This window comes from Camellia sinensis, chromosome 11 (assembly GCF_055761805.1).
Source record: "Camellia sinensis isolate YWXY chromosome 11, ASM5576180v1, whole genome shotgun sequence".
NCBI classification, from domain to species: domain Eukaryota; kingdom Viridiplantae; phylum Streptophyta; class Magnoliopsida; order Ericales; family Theaceae; genus Camellia; species Camellia sinensis.
In genome coordinates, this window is record NC_138971.1 from 47,931,169 (window position 1) to 47,947,840 (window position 16,672).

At 34.7% G+C, this 16,672-nt stretch overlaps 2 protein-coding genes, 1 long non-coding RNA gene and 1 pseudogene across 3 annotated transcripts; 3 read left to right on the forward strand and 1 right to left on the reverse strand.

Annotated features, from left to right (window-relative positions):
* The first annotated feature begins 1,751 nt into the window (after window positions 1–1,751).
* Window positions 1,752–6,970, forward strand: LOC114268881 (putative UDP-glucosyl transferase 73B6). The gene is made up of 2 exons (XM_082895004.1): window positions 1,752–2,310; window positions 5,780–6,970. The coding sequence occupies exons 1-2, from the start codon at window positions 1,752–1,754 to the stop codon at window positions 6,313–6,315; spliced, it is 1,095 nt and encodes a 364-aa protein (XP_082751130.1). The 3' UTR covers window positions 6,316–6,970.
* Window positions 6,386–6,838, forward strand: LOC114310733 (abscisate beta-glucosyltransferase). The gene has a single exon (XM_082895005.1). It carries the CDS (start codon window positions 6,386–6,388, stop codon window positions 6,836–6,838), a length of 453 nt encoding a protein of 150 aa, XP_082751131.1.
* A 3,267-nt stretch (window positions 6,971–10,237) lies between the features above and the next one.
* Window positions 10,238–11,201, reverse strand: LOC145803368 (25S ribosomal RNA; annotated as a pseudogene).
* Window positions 11,202–14,213: 3,012 nt separating this feature from the next.
* Window positions 14,214–15,401, forward strand: LOC145801931 (uncharacterized). The gene is made up of 2 exons (XR_014343833.1): window positions 14,214–14,584; window positions 15,052–15,401. It is a non-coding gene; the product is annotated as an uncharacterized LOC145801931 (long non-coding RNA).
* Window positions 15,402–16,672: the final 1,271 nt, after the last annotated feature.

Here is a 16,672-nt window from a genome sequence, read left to right on the forward strand (position 1 = left end):
TTTATTCTCCATACGTTCCCACAGACGGCGCCAAATTGTGTGTGTTGATTTTTGACCACACAGCCCAACAGGAAAACTCAGTAGGAGAGCACCGACATAATAGATTAAATCTGAACAATCTGTCACAGAAAGATAAGAATTCGGTGGTGGTTCGTCCACCCAGGGGAACCCTGACAATCAAGTTAGTAATTGTCTCTCAAAGATAGCCAATTGTGCTTAACTCACAAGAAAGAACTTACAGCTTCCAATATATCACCCATAAAACCATACCTTAGACCCACGAGAGTCTCACTTTTATAATGATCAGTGTCCAGCTTCCCCTAAAAGTTTTACTTCATGGGACTCTATCTTTTATAAGGATAACATCTATCACAACTCACACTATTCAGATTAAGATAAAATTCCTCAAGAGTCCCATCTCTATCCAAATAGGTAGCTTGATGTCATCTAAGACTCTTGTCTTTTATCCGTTCATCCCGGATGCCGATATCTCCACAGATAACCTCGGCCTAACCGAGATCACCTCAACGTCAGAACTAGACCACGTGGTATCTCAGCTGACACTCCGGTGTCACCTTGGTCATGTGTTGTCCCTAAAAAAATACGTCCTCACAAATGTCACGTGTATATATGAGACCTATCATATTAAAAAAAAAAAATGATAAAACTCATCATGCCACATAAGAAGTTACATGAAAAGTGAAAAGTTTTGATAAAATATTTGAGTAATATATAAAAATCCTATTAAATTTGATATTAATTATTTATAACTTCTTTGATTTGGTTCGTAAGAGTAATTTTTTCAGAAAAAAATATAATATTTTTAGAAAAATTATAAAGTAATTATACTAAAATAAAAATTAACATCATACAAATTACTAAAAAGAAAAATAATAACAAATTCCCAACGGGCCAAACAAGAACCCCAACTCAAACTAGAAACAACAATCTATAAAATTTGTTAAAAAGTCAATTCCGATCTAGAAAAACTTCAAATTTCTCATTAAAAAAAAAACTACACAAAAATAAAATCCAACTCCGCCGTTGTCGTTGTCATCGCCATCGTCCCTGCCTTCATTGCCTTCTGATACATCGATTAGCGCTGGAAATTGGAGTTAAAAGAAAAAAAACGTCCACAGCGATAAAAAAGAAGAATTAAAAAGAGACCGTTCTAGATGTTGAAAACTCAACAATTTATCCTAAAAATTTAGGGAGAAGCTGTTAAACCCGCTGCTGCTGATCAGCTTGGGTTAGTAAATACAATTGTATGGACCAAAAATGTTTCTTTGAAGAGCTGTTGAAATATCGTTATCAAAGTTGAAGTCATGAATTTATTTCGGGGTGGCCGCGTGAGCCTCATTCTGGATGTCAAAATTAAAATCATGAATTGATGTTCGGGTGGCTGCGTGAGCCTGGTGCTAGTCGACAATATGGGTTTCATATTTTATAAATATTTTAGCTTTTATTTATATGCGAGCAACACTTGTTGACCAGACCGCTGGTTATACTTTAGAATAAATTACACTCACATTTTCTAAAATTTACATTTATTATAGTTTTTTTTTTTATATTTAAAAAATTATATTGATTCTTCTGTTAATTTAATTTTATGTATAATGATTATTACGGTGAAGAGAAACTGTTATGAAACTTTAAATCTCATGAGATAATTTGTAATGAAACTTTAAATTTCAAAAAAGAGATATAATTTTTAAGAAATAAGTGAAAAAATTATAATAAATATAAACCACATGCGTGTCAACGTAATTTGCCCTATATTTTATAGCTTGAGTGCTTTGCTATTGAGAATTTGGGATCGATCAAGTGTCATTGCTGCTTCTCTCTCTCTTTCTCTCTCTCTCTCTCTCTCGATGGATTCTAAAGGTGGTAAAGTAGAAATGTTCTTCTTGCCATGTATAACAGCCAGAGGGCACCTAATTCCAATGATGGACGCAGCGAGAGTGTTTGCAGCTCACGGAGCTAAAGTCACCATAATAATAACACCATATTACGCAAAACTCTACCAGAAAAGCATCGAGCAAGACCAATCATTAGGTCATGAAATCGACTTCCATACCTTCGAATTACCCACATCCGAGTTCGGCTTGCCGGAGGGATGTGAGAATCAACTCTCCATCTCCTTCGAAATGAGCCTAAAGCTTTTCAAGGCTATCGGGAAGCTCCAAGAACCTATCGAGCAACTCCTTCGAGAACGCTGCGCCGATTGCATCGTCAGCGACATGTTCTTCCCCTGGACTGCCATCTCCGCCGCTCGACTCGGCATTCCCAGGCTCCTGTTCCATGTCACAGGTTTTTATTTTTTATTTTTTCCCCAAGTTGAAATGTCAAATAAAACATAAAAATACAACACTTACTGTTGGTCTTATTAGGTAGGTAAATCTATTATCAAATAAGTCTTATAATAATTAATAATATTTTCATCAAATATTATTAAAATTATCATTAATTATTAATTTTCAACAATAATTTAAAAATTATTACAAAAAATATCATTAATTATAAATTTTAGTGATAATTTAAAAAAAATCGTCACAAAAAGTCACTAATTTTTAATTTTCAGTGACAATTTAAAATTTTCATCACAAAAAAATGTCATTAATTGTAAGTTTTCGCGACAATTTATAAAATCGTGACAAAAAAAATCAGTAATTGTTAATTTCTAGCGACGTATGTACAAAAATATCACAAAAAAATTATTTTTAACGACAATTTTCATAAGCCTTATGTTTAATAGAAATTGATAAAAAAAAATTACTTTCAAATATTTGAACCTATTGATAGCTTATCCATAAAAAATGTAATGTGGTTGAAATTTATCCCAACTCTGGTGTGGATTGTACTTTTAAAAAAAATCCCAATCAGGCAATTAATTAATTAATTCGCTTATCCATAAAAAATGTAATGTGGTTGAAATTTATCCCAACTCTGGTGTGGATTGTACTTTTAAAAAAAATCCCAATCAGGCAATTAATTAATTAATTCATTTGTTTTGTGTTTCATTTATGTGCATTTCTTATGGTTGTTTGTATGTATGAGAAGTCAAAATCTTTTTCTTAGACCTTTATTTGTAATAATGACAATTTAATTTATTTTATTTCGTAAGTTTTTTAAGATAAAATACATAATTGAATAAAGACAAAATAAAAAATATATATATATATATATATTTTTTTTTGGATAGTATTGTCAAAATAATATGTTATTGTAAACCAGAGTAACATATTACTGTAAGACAGAGTAATATATTACTGTCACACAGAATAACATGTTATTATTACTGTTTACATCAATTTCGACAGTAATAATAATTTTTTTTTATTAAGAATTTCATAGTCAATATGGATTTTATTTGATAGATCTTTATGAGAAAATTCTAAAAATATTAATTTTATTAAAAACCGACATCTACATCAAAGTTATATAATTTTAAAGTTTAATATTTTTAAAATAGTGATATGTGTTTGACTTTTTAAGAATTTTTTTTTTCTGTGCTTGTCCTTAATGCATTAAAATTTTATGGGTAAATTACACTCACCTCCCCTAAGGTTTCTGACAAATACAGAGACCTCTCATGTGCTTTCAATAATTACAGTTACCTCCCATACTTTACTTGGCATTCTCCAAATTCCCCCATTCTGTCAAATTAGAATGAACGATGTTACTTGCATATAATAAATAACCTTATTACCCTTCATTTTGAGCACAAAAGATGATACTACCCTTGTCCACTATGTTGACGTCATACAGTAATCAACTCAAACACGGCCTACCAACTGATCAAACACAACCTATCATTTTTTTATTTTTATTTTTTTGGATTTATGTTTTTAAAATATTAAAAAAATGTTTAATAAAATGTTTAATTTTTTATTTTGAATATATAATTTTTATTTAAATATTCATAAATATTTTATTTTATTTTGAAAATATTTTGATTCTTAAATTTTTATATTTTAAATTCAAAACATAGCTCTATATCCAAATCGTAACCAAACACATAACTAAAAACTGAATTCAAAAATTATTTTCAAACCTTATAAGCAAACACATAACTTAAAACTCTACGCTATTTTCAAAACTCTATTCTCAAATCGTAACTAAACACATAATAAAAAAATTAAAATATTTCAAAATATATATATAAAATAAAATATTTAAAATAAAACTATATATTTAAAATAAAAATATATATATATATTTTTTTAATTTTTTAATATTTCACAAATATATTTAAAATATTTAAAAACATACCGTACATAAATGTATGAAACGTAGTGTACATTAAAATAAATAAATAAATATTTAAAATATAAAATATTTACCCTAGAAAATTAAATCTAAAAAATTTCAAAATACAACTCAAAATTTTTTTTCGAAACTTATAACCAAATAAATTTTTTCTTTTGAAAACTCAATTCAAAACTCATAAGTCAAAATACGACTTCATACTTAAATAATGATTCCAAAAATAATTTTAAAAAATAAAATAAAAAATATTTTTTTAAAATTTTTTTTCTTTTAAAATAGATTTTTGAAAAAAGTTTGGTTTTGAGTTTTGAAAAAAGTTTGCTTTTGAGTTTTAAAAAGAGTTTTGAATTGAGTTTTGAGTTACGCATTTGGTTATGAGTTTTGAAATTTTTTTTTGAAAATTTCTAATTGGAATTGTGATTCTAAAAGATAACCAAATATGTTTTTTTTGTTATTGTTTGGCTAATTAATTGTTTATACCATCTTACTGTAAACTGAAATTTTGATTGAAGTAATACTATAAAATAAGTAAATAAGAATAAATTTTAATAGGTGTGGATAACCTACAAGTTGTTATGTTTTTAAATAAAAGGTTGCAATTGTGAAAGAAAAAAAAAAAGTATTGTTCCAGACGTTCGGTTGAACATATGGGTGGATGACCGACCAACATTTGATATTGGTATATATAGATGGGTTGAGAGCACTTGAGAACATTATGGGTATTTTACTTCATGGCTTTGATGACATCAACAGGTTTTGTGAAGCAAGTAAATGGAAGTCAAAAAATAAAAGAATTTGGAGAATGTCAGGTAAAATAGGAGGGATTACTGTAATTATTTAAATCACAAGGGAGATTCCTGTATTTGTCAAAAATATCAAGGGAAGTAAGTATAATTTACCCAAATTTTATTATGAGGGAGTTTTGACAAAATCTCCCTATACGTGTTTGTACAGAACTCATGTACAGAAAAATACTCAAAAAAATAATGTATGGTTCAAATTTTGTGTGGCTCACATTTACCGTTTGGGTTGAAGTTTTTTTTGGATAAAAAATTAATTAATTAATTAATTAATTAAAATACCTAATCATATTATTTTCTCTATTTTTTAACATATTCCTCTATAAAAAAAAATATTAAAAAAAAATGATTAGAATAGTCAACTCTCACGCCACCTCAACCCCACAATGAGTTTTGTGAATGTATTGATGTGCCCAAATTTTCCGTTACCCTTTATGAACGGAAGACACCAAGTTGATCATTTCGTTGCTACTGACCTTTTTATTTCTTTATTATTATTATTATTATTATTATTATTATTATTATTAAGTGGTTTTTTTTTTTCATTATTTTTTTAACAAAGACAAAGGAAAATGAGAAGAGTTTACTATAGATTAAAAGTTGAAAAAATAGTCTATAATTTTTCGAAAACTTAGCAATTAAAAAAACAAATCAAACAAGAGTAAAGTCTGATGCAGGTTTTTTTTTCAAACCATGGTTCCATGTTATAGGTTTGTTTCCACTTTCTTGTGACGATAGCCTTAAACGCCATGCACCGCATGAGAAGGTAAATTCTGATACAGAGACCTTTGTTTTGCCGGGTCTCCCCGACGACAACATCAAATTTTCAAAGCGTCAGCTCCCATTCTGGTATACAGCCAAAGCTGATTTGGAACATCTTCAGGACAACACGCAAGAGGCCGAGTTAAAGACCTATGGGGTTATAGTCAACAGCTTTTACGACTTGGAGCCAGCTTATGCCAAGTATTTCAAGAATGAAGTGGGCAAAAAGTTATGGCTCGCAGGACCTGTGTGTCTCTTTAACAAAGAAAATGAACAAAAGACCGAGAGGGGCGAAAAGAATTCCATTGATGGAGGTACAGTTTTGAACTGGCTCAACTCTAAAGAACCCAAGTCAGTACTTTATGTTAGTTTCGGGAGCCAAGTTCGTATGGCTCCCGAACAATTCCTCGAGATTGCTCACGGTCTCGAGATTTCTGACTGCCCGTTCATTTGGGTGGCCAGAGATGTTAGAATATGGGGATGATGAAAAAAATAACGAAGGGAGAGAGGGTCGCGGAGGTAAGAAGCTTCCGGATGGATTTGAGGAGAGGATGATGAAGTCCGGGAAAGGTTTGATTGTAAGGAGTTGGGCTCCACAATTGCTAATCTTAGAACATCAAGCCATTGGAGGGTTTTTGACTCATTGTGGATGGAACTCGGCCATCGAGGGGATAGGAGCGGGTGTTCCAATGATCACATGGCCAATCACAGCAGAGCATTTCTTCATTGAAAGCCTTGTCACAGATGTGTTGAAAACTGGGATTCGAGTGGGGAACGAGGAGTGGATGTGGTTGTTTTGGGAACCAAAGGTGACAGTGACAAGAGATAAAGTGGAGGAGGCGGTAAAATGGCTAATGGGTGGTGGTGGTGGTGATGAAGCGGAGAAGATGAGAATCCGAGCAAAAGAGTTCGGAGAGAAGGCCAAGAAAGCTGTAGACTATGGTGGCTCATCTCATGCCGATGTCATTGCTTTGATCAATGACCTTAAATCTGGTCGGAGTGCTTGATTCTTGACTCATCACTCATCACCGCCGTTATAACTATTGTAAGCCCCTTGTTATGTGTGACCTTAGTAGATGTATGATTCAATTCTTGTATGGTGAGCCTACATTCAAAATAAATCTCAACCTTCAATTGAATATTTTGGGTTTCTAGTACTCTTCATGCTAAGTAGGGCCGCAAATGAATCAAACTGTTCATGAACAAGCTCGGCTCGGCTCGGCTCGTTTCGTTTATCTTTATTTAAATTAATAAATAAATTATTTATATATTAAATAATATAAATAGTATTAAAAAAATTATCGAGCCGAGCTCGAACTCAATAAACGAGCTCAATAAGTAAACGAGCCAAGCTCAGTTCGAGCTCGGCTCGGTTCGTTTGCAACCCTAATGCTAAGTGTTTGCTATATATTTATTTATTTATTTTTCCCTAGTAATCTACTTGGATTTGCCTGACTAACCTTAGTAATATTATTGATAAAAAAACAAATAAAAAATAAAATGGTGTTTACTTGAAATATTTAGCTCGAAATTGAGACGAAATGTGTAGTTTCGAAATTTTTATAATGTGAGTCAAATCCACCATATTGGTAGATGTATTGTTTTGTGTAATCCATTTCTCTGAAAATAATGGTTCTTTTTAGAGAATTCAATTTTTTTTTGAAAGTACAATTATTGCACTTTAAAAAAAAAATTGATTTTTTAAAATTTTCCTTTGATAATACATTTTTTGGGGAAATATCAATGTCATAATTGTACTTTTTATGTTATTAATGAATTTAAAAGAAGGGCATAATAGGAAATTTATATTATTTTTGTACTTAATTTTGAAAATAGACTAATATTTTGAGATAATAAAAAATGAAATAAGAGACTAATATATTGGGAGGAGAGAGTAGTATTATTGAAATCCTTCAATAACAATTCTACCGAATTTTTTATTGCTGCCTTATCATTATATATATATATATATATATATATATATATTTGACTACATGCGTGCCTAAAATGGATAAGCACGTAGAAATTAAACAAAAAAAATAAATATATTGAGAGAACTTGAGTGCTCTGTGGAGGTTACAACGTATCTCGTTTTGATCTAAAAAAATAGATTGATTTGATAATCATAACAATTTTATTTTATTATATCGATGTTTTGGGAGACAAACACAATAAAATAAAATTGTTACGATTATCGGAACAATCTATTTTTTTCAAGAACTTTACAAAAGAAAAGATTTGAATTATCGAAACGCAACTCATGGTGAGCCCCATGATCCCCTCAAATTCTCATGGTTGTCTGAATAACTTCAGTAATATTATTGCTGATCAAAAATAAAATGAAAAATGCTATTTACATGGAATATTTATTTGAAATATTATTCCGAAAGTAAAGTATACATTCGAAATTTGTATGATGTAGACCAAACTATCATAAGAGTCAGGTGTATGGAATTAATGTTCTAGAGGAGTCTTTATCCAGTTTTTCATCAAAACTACACTGCAATTTCAAGGCATTTCCTTTGAAGTGCATGGGTATGCCTTTGGTGGCTAATCCAAATAACAAGTCAACTTGGAAAACAGTTCTTGATAAAGTCATAAACAGACTAGCATGATGGAAAAGGAAGTAGCTTTCATTCTCAGGGAGACTCACTCTACTAAAGTCTGTAACCTCTGCCTTACCATTGTTCTATTTATCTCTATTCAAAATGCCTGCAGGGGTATCAAAGGAATATGAGAAGCTGCAAGCTTCTTTTCTTTGGGGTGGGTCACAATCAAGAAAACCAATTCACCTGGTTAAATAGGATGACCTAGCAAAGAGTGTGAAGTAGGGAGGCCTAGGCATTAGGAGAATCAGGTTGGTCAATGATTGTATGTTATTAAAATGGTGGTGGAGGTTTGGCAAAGAGAAAGATGCTTTGTAGAGAAAGATCATATGCAGCAAGTACAATCTGGATGTTAAAAGATTGTGTCCCTCTTCTACTTCAAGCAGTAGGCAGTCTTGTGTGTGGAAAGGCATAATCTCCATACTAGAAAGAAATAACAATCTGTCGATGTTCTATTATAACAATGTTCATATCAAGCTAGGGGATGGTATAAGAACCAACTTCTGGAAAGACTATTGGTGCAGCAATCACCGCTTCAAAGTTGAATTTCCTATTCTTTACAGATTGGTGCTAGATAAGGAGAAATCCCTGAGATCATTGTATGACAGAAGTGTTGCTTCAGGGAATTGGAACTTTCAATTTAGAAGAAGGCTGTACGAGTGGGAAGGGAGGGAAGTTAGCAGACTCAAAGTGCTTCTGCCATTTGTTTCTGGTTTATGTGATGATCTGGAAGACAAACTAGTCTGGTTGGCAGCAGATTCTGGTCTGTTTTCTGTCTCCTCTGCCTATAGAAGTGAAGTTGTCTCCCTTGGTCTGCCCCTTAATACTTGTAAGTTAATCTGGAATAGATTTGCACCTCTAAAAGTTCAATTTTTATGTTGGTTAGCCTGGAAAAACAGAGTCAAGTTAGCAAAATTTCTTTAGAAAATTAGAGTGATTCAAGCTAATGCTCCAGCACTCTGTGTTTTCTGTAAAATAGAGATTGAATCGATCTGTCATGTGCTGCTGCATTGCCATTTTTCATGGAAGGAATGGGCTGCAATGTTGAATTGGTGGGAGATGCAAGGAGCTCTTCCAGATTCTATAGAAGCTGTACTTCAGTGGTGAGATTGTGATCAATTGAACAGAAAAGAAAAATTAATTTGGAAGGTCATCCACTTGGCAGTCTTTTGGTCATTGTGAAAACTTAGAAATAAGTGCATTTTTGAGTCTGCTACACCTAAGTTGGTGGAAGTTTGTGATTTGATTCAGATTAGAGTTCCAATGTGGCTTAATCAAAGATTTAAGGATTATCACTTCACTATTCTAGACTTGTTGACCAATCTGAGCCAAATCAGATGCAGCTTGGGGAGTAAAATTGTTTTAGGCTGCTGATATAGTTCTCCCTTGTGCTTTGAGTTAGTGTCTTACCAACTTTGGGTGGGTGGTGATTTTTATTTCTTTGTTTGTTTCTCGGTGCCAACTTAGTTGGGCTCGAGCTTTCTTTTTATTGATAATTGTCTATGTATTTGCTTGATCATTATCCATAAATTTTCCTTTTGGCTGTTTCAAAAAAAAAAAAAATTCTAGAATATCGATTGATATACTTTTCTATATGGAGTATCATTGAAATCCTTAAATAGCAGCTTTATTGAAAATTTTTGTGTAACTAAAATTCTTTTATCCTCGTAGGCCTTAGGAATTTCTTTTCGGCATGCAAGTAAATCGTTTTTGTGTGTCGAGGCACACACTTAGGCTATATTATATGTTCTAAACCTCATGGGCAATTGATCAAAGGAGGTACAGGGAGGGGGGAGGGATGAATCAAAGCGACAAAGGATTGAATCTCAGTGGATCGTGTCGGCAAGGCCACTCTACCACTTACAATACCCCGTCGTGTATTAAAGTTATCTGTAAAGGATTTTACCCGCTGCTCTAAATAGGAATTGTACTTTAAGGCGGCCCGCATAACTCATCTGCTCCGCGAGCTTTACCAACAACACGTGCCTTTAGGGGACGGACGACACCTATTGCGGATCGGCAAGTGGGCGGCGGGCACAAGCGTCGCTTTTAGCCCGAATTCTAAATTAAAGGCGTTCAGTCATAATCCATCGCACGGTAGCTTCACGCCACTGGCTTTTCAACCAATCGCAATAACTAATTATGTGAATCAACGGTTCCTCTCGTACTAGGTTGAATTACTATTACGACGCTGCCATTAGTCGGGTAAAACAAACCTGTCTCACGATGGTCTAAACCCAGCTCACATTTCCTATTAGTGGGTGAACAATCCAACACTTGGTGAATTCTGCTTAACAATGATAGGAAGAGCCGACATCGAAGGATCAAAAAGCAACATCGCTATGAACGCTTGGTTACCACAAGCCAGTTATCTAACTTCAAATTCTGAAGGTCTAAAAGATCGTTAGGCCACGCTTTCAGGGTTTCATATTCGTACTGGAAATCAAAATCAAACGAGCTTTTACCCTTCTGTTCCACACGAGATTTCTATTCTCGTTGAGCTTATCTTAGGACACCTGCGTTATCTTTCAATAGATGCACCGCGCCCAGCCAAACTCTCCACCTGACAATGTCTTCCGCCTATGGCGGGACTTGGGTCCAAAAAGAGGGGCAGTGCCCTCCCTCCGATTCATGGAATAAGTAAAATAATGTTAAAAATAGTGGTATTTCACTTTTTCCATTTCTGGATCCCACTTATCCTACGCCTCGCTAGTCATTTCACAAACTCGGACTAGATTCAAACAAAGGCTCCCCGAGGTGTTTCAACCTTAGTTTCTCCGTTAATCAACTTAGTTCAATTAGTTCAACTCCATTATAGGCAAGTATAATTTAAATCTACCATATAATGAGTCTAAGTTATTCGTCATGTTTCATTCGGAAGCATCGCCAAGTTAGTTCAACTCTATTATATGCAAGTATAATTCAACTCTGTCATATGATAAGTCTAAGTTATTCGTCATGTTTCATTCGAAAGCATTGCCAACTTAGTTCAACTTTATTATATGCAAGTATAATTCAACTCTTCCATATAATAAGTCTAAGTTATTTGTCATGTTTCATTCAAAAACATCGCCGTAGGACTGGTTAGCCCTATCATACAAATTTCAAATTCATAAAAATCAAACTAAAATTTTACTATTACTTCAGCTAATAACATAAACTTCGAAAAACAAAAAATTTAATGATAGAAAAACTTCAAGTTGCAAGTGTTCTAGGGTCTTGGCAACTCTTTCCCATCACTGTTCTCAAACCGATATGCTCCATTGCTGGTGACCGAGATGATTCTATAAGGCCCCTCCCAATTTAGGCCTAGCTTGCCCTCCCTAAGATACTTCTTGTTGTCGACTACTTTTCTCAGCACAAGGTCCCCAACTTTGAACTCTCTTGGGTTGACCTTCTTGTTGTAAGCCCTAACAAGTTGTTGCTGGTATGCCCCCAGCTGAATTGTTGCTCTCTTTCTCTTTTCTCCTCCAGTAGGTCTAGATCTCGGGCTAAAAATGCCTCATTAGTATCATTTTCCACTCCCTGCATTCTGATCCCTAGAATGCCGACTTCTAGTGGGATAACTGCTTCAGTGCCATAAGCCATGGCAAATAGAGACTCCCCAGTTGATCTTCTCGGCATAGTCCGATATGCCCAGAGTACATTGGGCAACTTTTCCACCCATTTTCCCTTTGATGCTTCTCGCCTCTTTTTTATCACATCCAAGATAGCCTTATTGGATGCTTCTGCCTGACCATTACTCTGAGGGAAACTTGGAGTAGAGTAGTAGCTCTTGATTTTGTACTTTGTACAAAATCTTTTTATTAACTTACTGTCAAACTATGTGCCATTGTCTACTATTATTGCCCTTAGAATCCCAAACCTGGTGATGATATTCTTCCATATGAAGTTCTTCATATCAATATCTCGAATCTTCGCAAAGGGTTCAACTTCTACCCACTTTGTGAAGTAATCAGTTGCTACTAGCATAAACTACCTTTGCCCAGTTGCTTGGGGCAGTTGTCCAACAAGATCCATGCCCCACTAGGCAAATGACCAAGGGCTGGACACTGGGTTCAAGTCTGCTGCTGGTTGATGTATTAAAGGTGCAAACCTCTGACACTTTTCGCACTTTCTGACATAGGTTTCAGCATCCTTCTGCATGTAGGGCCCCCAGTACGCCTGAGTAATGGCCCTATGAGGAAGTGATCTGCCCGGAGCATGGCTGCCACATACCCTTTCATGTATTTTATACAAGAAATCTTCAACTTGGGAGCGATGCACACACCTCAAAAGGGGACCAGAAAAAGGCCTTCTGTAGAGATGTCCTTCTACTGTTAGGCTAAACCATGCCTACTTCAGTCTGGTTTTATGCACCACATACCCTTTCATGTATTTTATACAAGAAATCTTCAACTTGGGAGCGATGCACACACCTCAAAAGGGGACCAGAAAAAGGCCTTCTGTAGAGATGTCCTTCTACTGTTAGGCTAAACCATGCCTACTTCAGTCTGGTTTTATGCGCCTCTTTGTGATCATCTGGTAGCTTGTCGTCCCTAAGAAACATCACTATTGCTTCCATCCAACTTGGACCTATTTCCACACACATTGCTTCATACTCTGTGCTTAGTGGTTCCACACTTGGGCCTGACAAATAATCAACCATTATTGTCCTTGCCTCCCTTGACTTCATTGCACTAGCCAGGTTAACCAACGCATCGACATGTGTAGACACCCCATTTTTGACCGGCCCTAAGACTTGGGCGCTTTCTTTTGATTACCCGATGATGACAATTAGAATGTGTTTCTCACAAAATTCTCAGTAAGAAAGATGGAATTTAAGTTTTAATCCCAACCTTCACCCATTTTTTGGCCAAACTATTTTAGACCTTAAAACCCTCTTTTCAAAATATGTTTTTTTTTAAATGTTTCTACGATGTCCCGAGGCTCCCATTTCGATTAAAATATTGCACTTTTCAGTAAAAAGGACAAACTGGAAATAAATGGAAGGGAGGTGAAATTTTTGAAAAATATTTAAAAATATCTTCTTTATAGGTTTGGAGTTGAAGGAAATAGGAGGGGATGAAAGAAAGCAGGTTTAGGAAAAGGATGAGTATCAAATCATTAAGAAGGAAATGAGCAGCCTTCACTAAATTAGGCATTTCTCTTTGTACACTTGGAATTTAAATGTGAGGCCACCACCATTGGAAAGTAGACTTCTGGGGCTTCAATTTAGACCCAAGAACCACCTTAGACCAAGTCTAAATAAGGGAGATATGCCCATTTGAAGTGAAGCTTAAGAGCAGATTTTGTTGACCCAGCCCGAGACAGCCTTCACTAAATTAGGCATATCTCTTTGTACACTTGGAATTTAAATGTGAGGCCACCACCATTGGAAAGTAGACTTTTGGGGCTTCAATTTAGACCCAAGAACTGCCTAAAACCAAGTCCATATGGCAGAGATATGTCCATTTGAAGTTGGGATTAAAAGCAGATTTTGTTGATTCGACCCAAAACAACAATAGCCCATTTTTCTTGGTTTTGGTTCGGTTGGGGCAACCCATTTACCTATTTTTTGAGCCATTCAAGTGCATCCACTCATCCTCCATTATACCTAATCATCCTCCATTGTCAAAAAGAGGTTTTGTTTGCATCCATAAAGGAGTATCCCATGCAACCACCTTGAAAATTTGCCCTCCTATCACATTCTTGTCTCCCACCTTGTCTCCCACCTTCTTTTTGACCTTTACTCTCCCTCATTGCCTATATAGAATGATCATATTGTAAGAGAGGAGGAGGACCACGAAATTGAAGAGAAAGGAGTGAGAAAATGGTGAAAAAAGAGAGAAAAATTGAGTTTTTGAACCAAAAATATTCCTATCTTCCATATACACCTCATACCTTCCATAGCTGCTGAAATTCCTCATTTCCATACACCAAAACCACTCCAAAAATTCTGATATAGCCAAAGATCAATTGCCTCGACCATAAGGAAGAATGTTTAGTGATTGAAAGTGAAAAAAAACTAGAGAGTTAACCACTTTTCATACCACAAACTCCATAAACTCCATAATTTTGAATTAAGGATTTGAGAACACACTTCCTACACTTGAGGGTAATCAAGAGGAAGTTTGGAAATCAAGAAGTCCAATCTTTCTTTGGAAGGTGAATTTTTAATCTTTCATTTTCTTATATTTTGTATCTTATATTTATTTTCTTACTTCTTATTTCATTGTGTTTTGTTATAATCCAAGTAGTTGTTTATCTCATATTTATTTTCTTACTTTATATTTCATAGTATGTTGTTATAATCCTAGTGGTTTGTTTAGCTCATAATTATTTATTTATTTTTATTCGCATACTTTAATTTCATATTAGTTTTGTTGTAATCTTGCATGTTTTACCTCACATTTATTTTTTTTTCGTGTATTAGTCTCATATTAGTTCTGTTATAATCTTGCATGTTCTATCTTATATTTGTTTTATTGCTTTAGGTTTATATTGTGAGTTTGCACTTATTTTATTTTATTTTATATTTATTTTCTTTTTTAATCTAACCGGTAGTGGTTAGTTGAGCCACCTACATATTTTTTTTTTTGTTTGTTCCTTTTCTTGGTTTTGCAACAAGACAGGTTTTGCTTGGCCTAGTTCGCCGGCCGGCCTATTTGGCCGGTCGGTTAGCTTCTTCCGAACAAGATGGCGTAATCTTCCAATATTGGCCAATTTCCGCCGGCGGTTCTAAAGAACATGAAGCTTTTATTTTATTTATTTATTTTATTTTGAGTGTATTGTGAGGTTTTTATTTTGTTGTAATATTCTCCTCATCCCTCTCTAATTCGGTTTGTAATTATTCTTTAAAATGTTGTAATAATTCCCCGCCCCGCTTCTTTCCATCCCGTTCTTTTACTTGCTTTCTTTATTTGTACATAAACATCATATTTATTTTTCATCATAGTTATGCTTTGCATCCATGTTTCATGCATCTTGATTCGGCTAAGTTTGCATTTGTGGATTTAATCAATTCCTATGTGATTATGTGCGCTACCTCATGTTCTTGAGATGATTCACATATCATATTTTAGAAGCCGAATCTTTAGTTGCATCTCATGAGTGAATTGCATTAGGGTTTTGTATATAAGATCATGCATATTTTACTAACTTTGTTTTGCAGCTTGTTCGTGGGACATCAAACATGTGAGTTTTTATGCTTTAGCATCCCATGTGTGCGTGTTTTTCTTACTATGTCTAGCATTCTACCATGAGGCTAGTTGCTTATGTGATATAACTCTATGAATGCCAGTGGATGGAGGTTGTGTCGCTTAATTTGGAATGATGTTGATTTTTCATGCTTGTAAACTCAATTTATTTGGGTTGTACATCGTCAAAACTCTTTCAAAATGCATGATATCAAATTGTTCCAAAATGAATGGCATAGTCTATACTTGTATGCTTCACATAGTAAATTTTAGGATTTATTAACTAATCAGAACATGAACATATAAATAAAATAAATTTCATATCATGGTTAGTAAAGGCCGATCTTTGATCGGGTGGGCGGGGGTGCTCATTATTGACCTTCCCCTCTCATACCTAAGGTTCCGAGCCAAGTATCCTTGGTTACGACGAACAGTAGCTTTGGCACGAGTCATGGGTTTCCTAATTTTCCCAAAATAAATATTAGGTGGCGACTCTGAGATCTGATGACGCAGTCCATTTTTGACAAAATTGTAATAAAATGGATTTTCAATAAAAGTTGCCAAAACTGGACTCTCATCTATGTTTCACATTGCACTCGTGAGAATAGATCGAAGAGATCTCGGGGGTCCGAACTGTTTAACGCACACGGGTACCCCCCGGGCATGTTACAACATGGTTGTTGTCATCTTGGCTAACGTGTTGTAGTCGGCAATCCTGAAACAAGGCTAGCAGTCCAACAACTTCCTTGACATAGGCTATCATTCTTTCATCTTGGGCTGCATACTCGCATGTTGCCTGGTTCATAATAAGTTGGGAGTCATAGAAGACTACCACCTCATCGGCTTCCATTCCTGCTGCTAACTTTAACCCTGCGATTAGTGCCTTATGTTCTACTTCATTGTTTGAGGCTTTGAACCCCAAACGGATAGACTTTTCCAGAATTCGCCCATCTGGTGATACCAACACTATTCCTACCCCCGCTCCTTGACGATTTGAACTCCAATCAACAAATAGACGGAAGGAGTCACCGATGTAGATATCGCAAGGCTTGGGTTT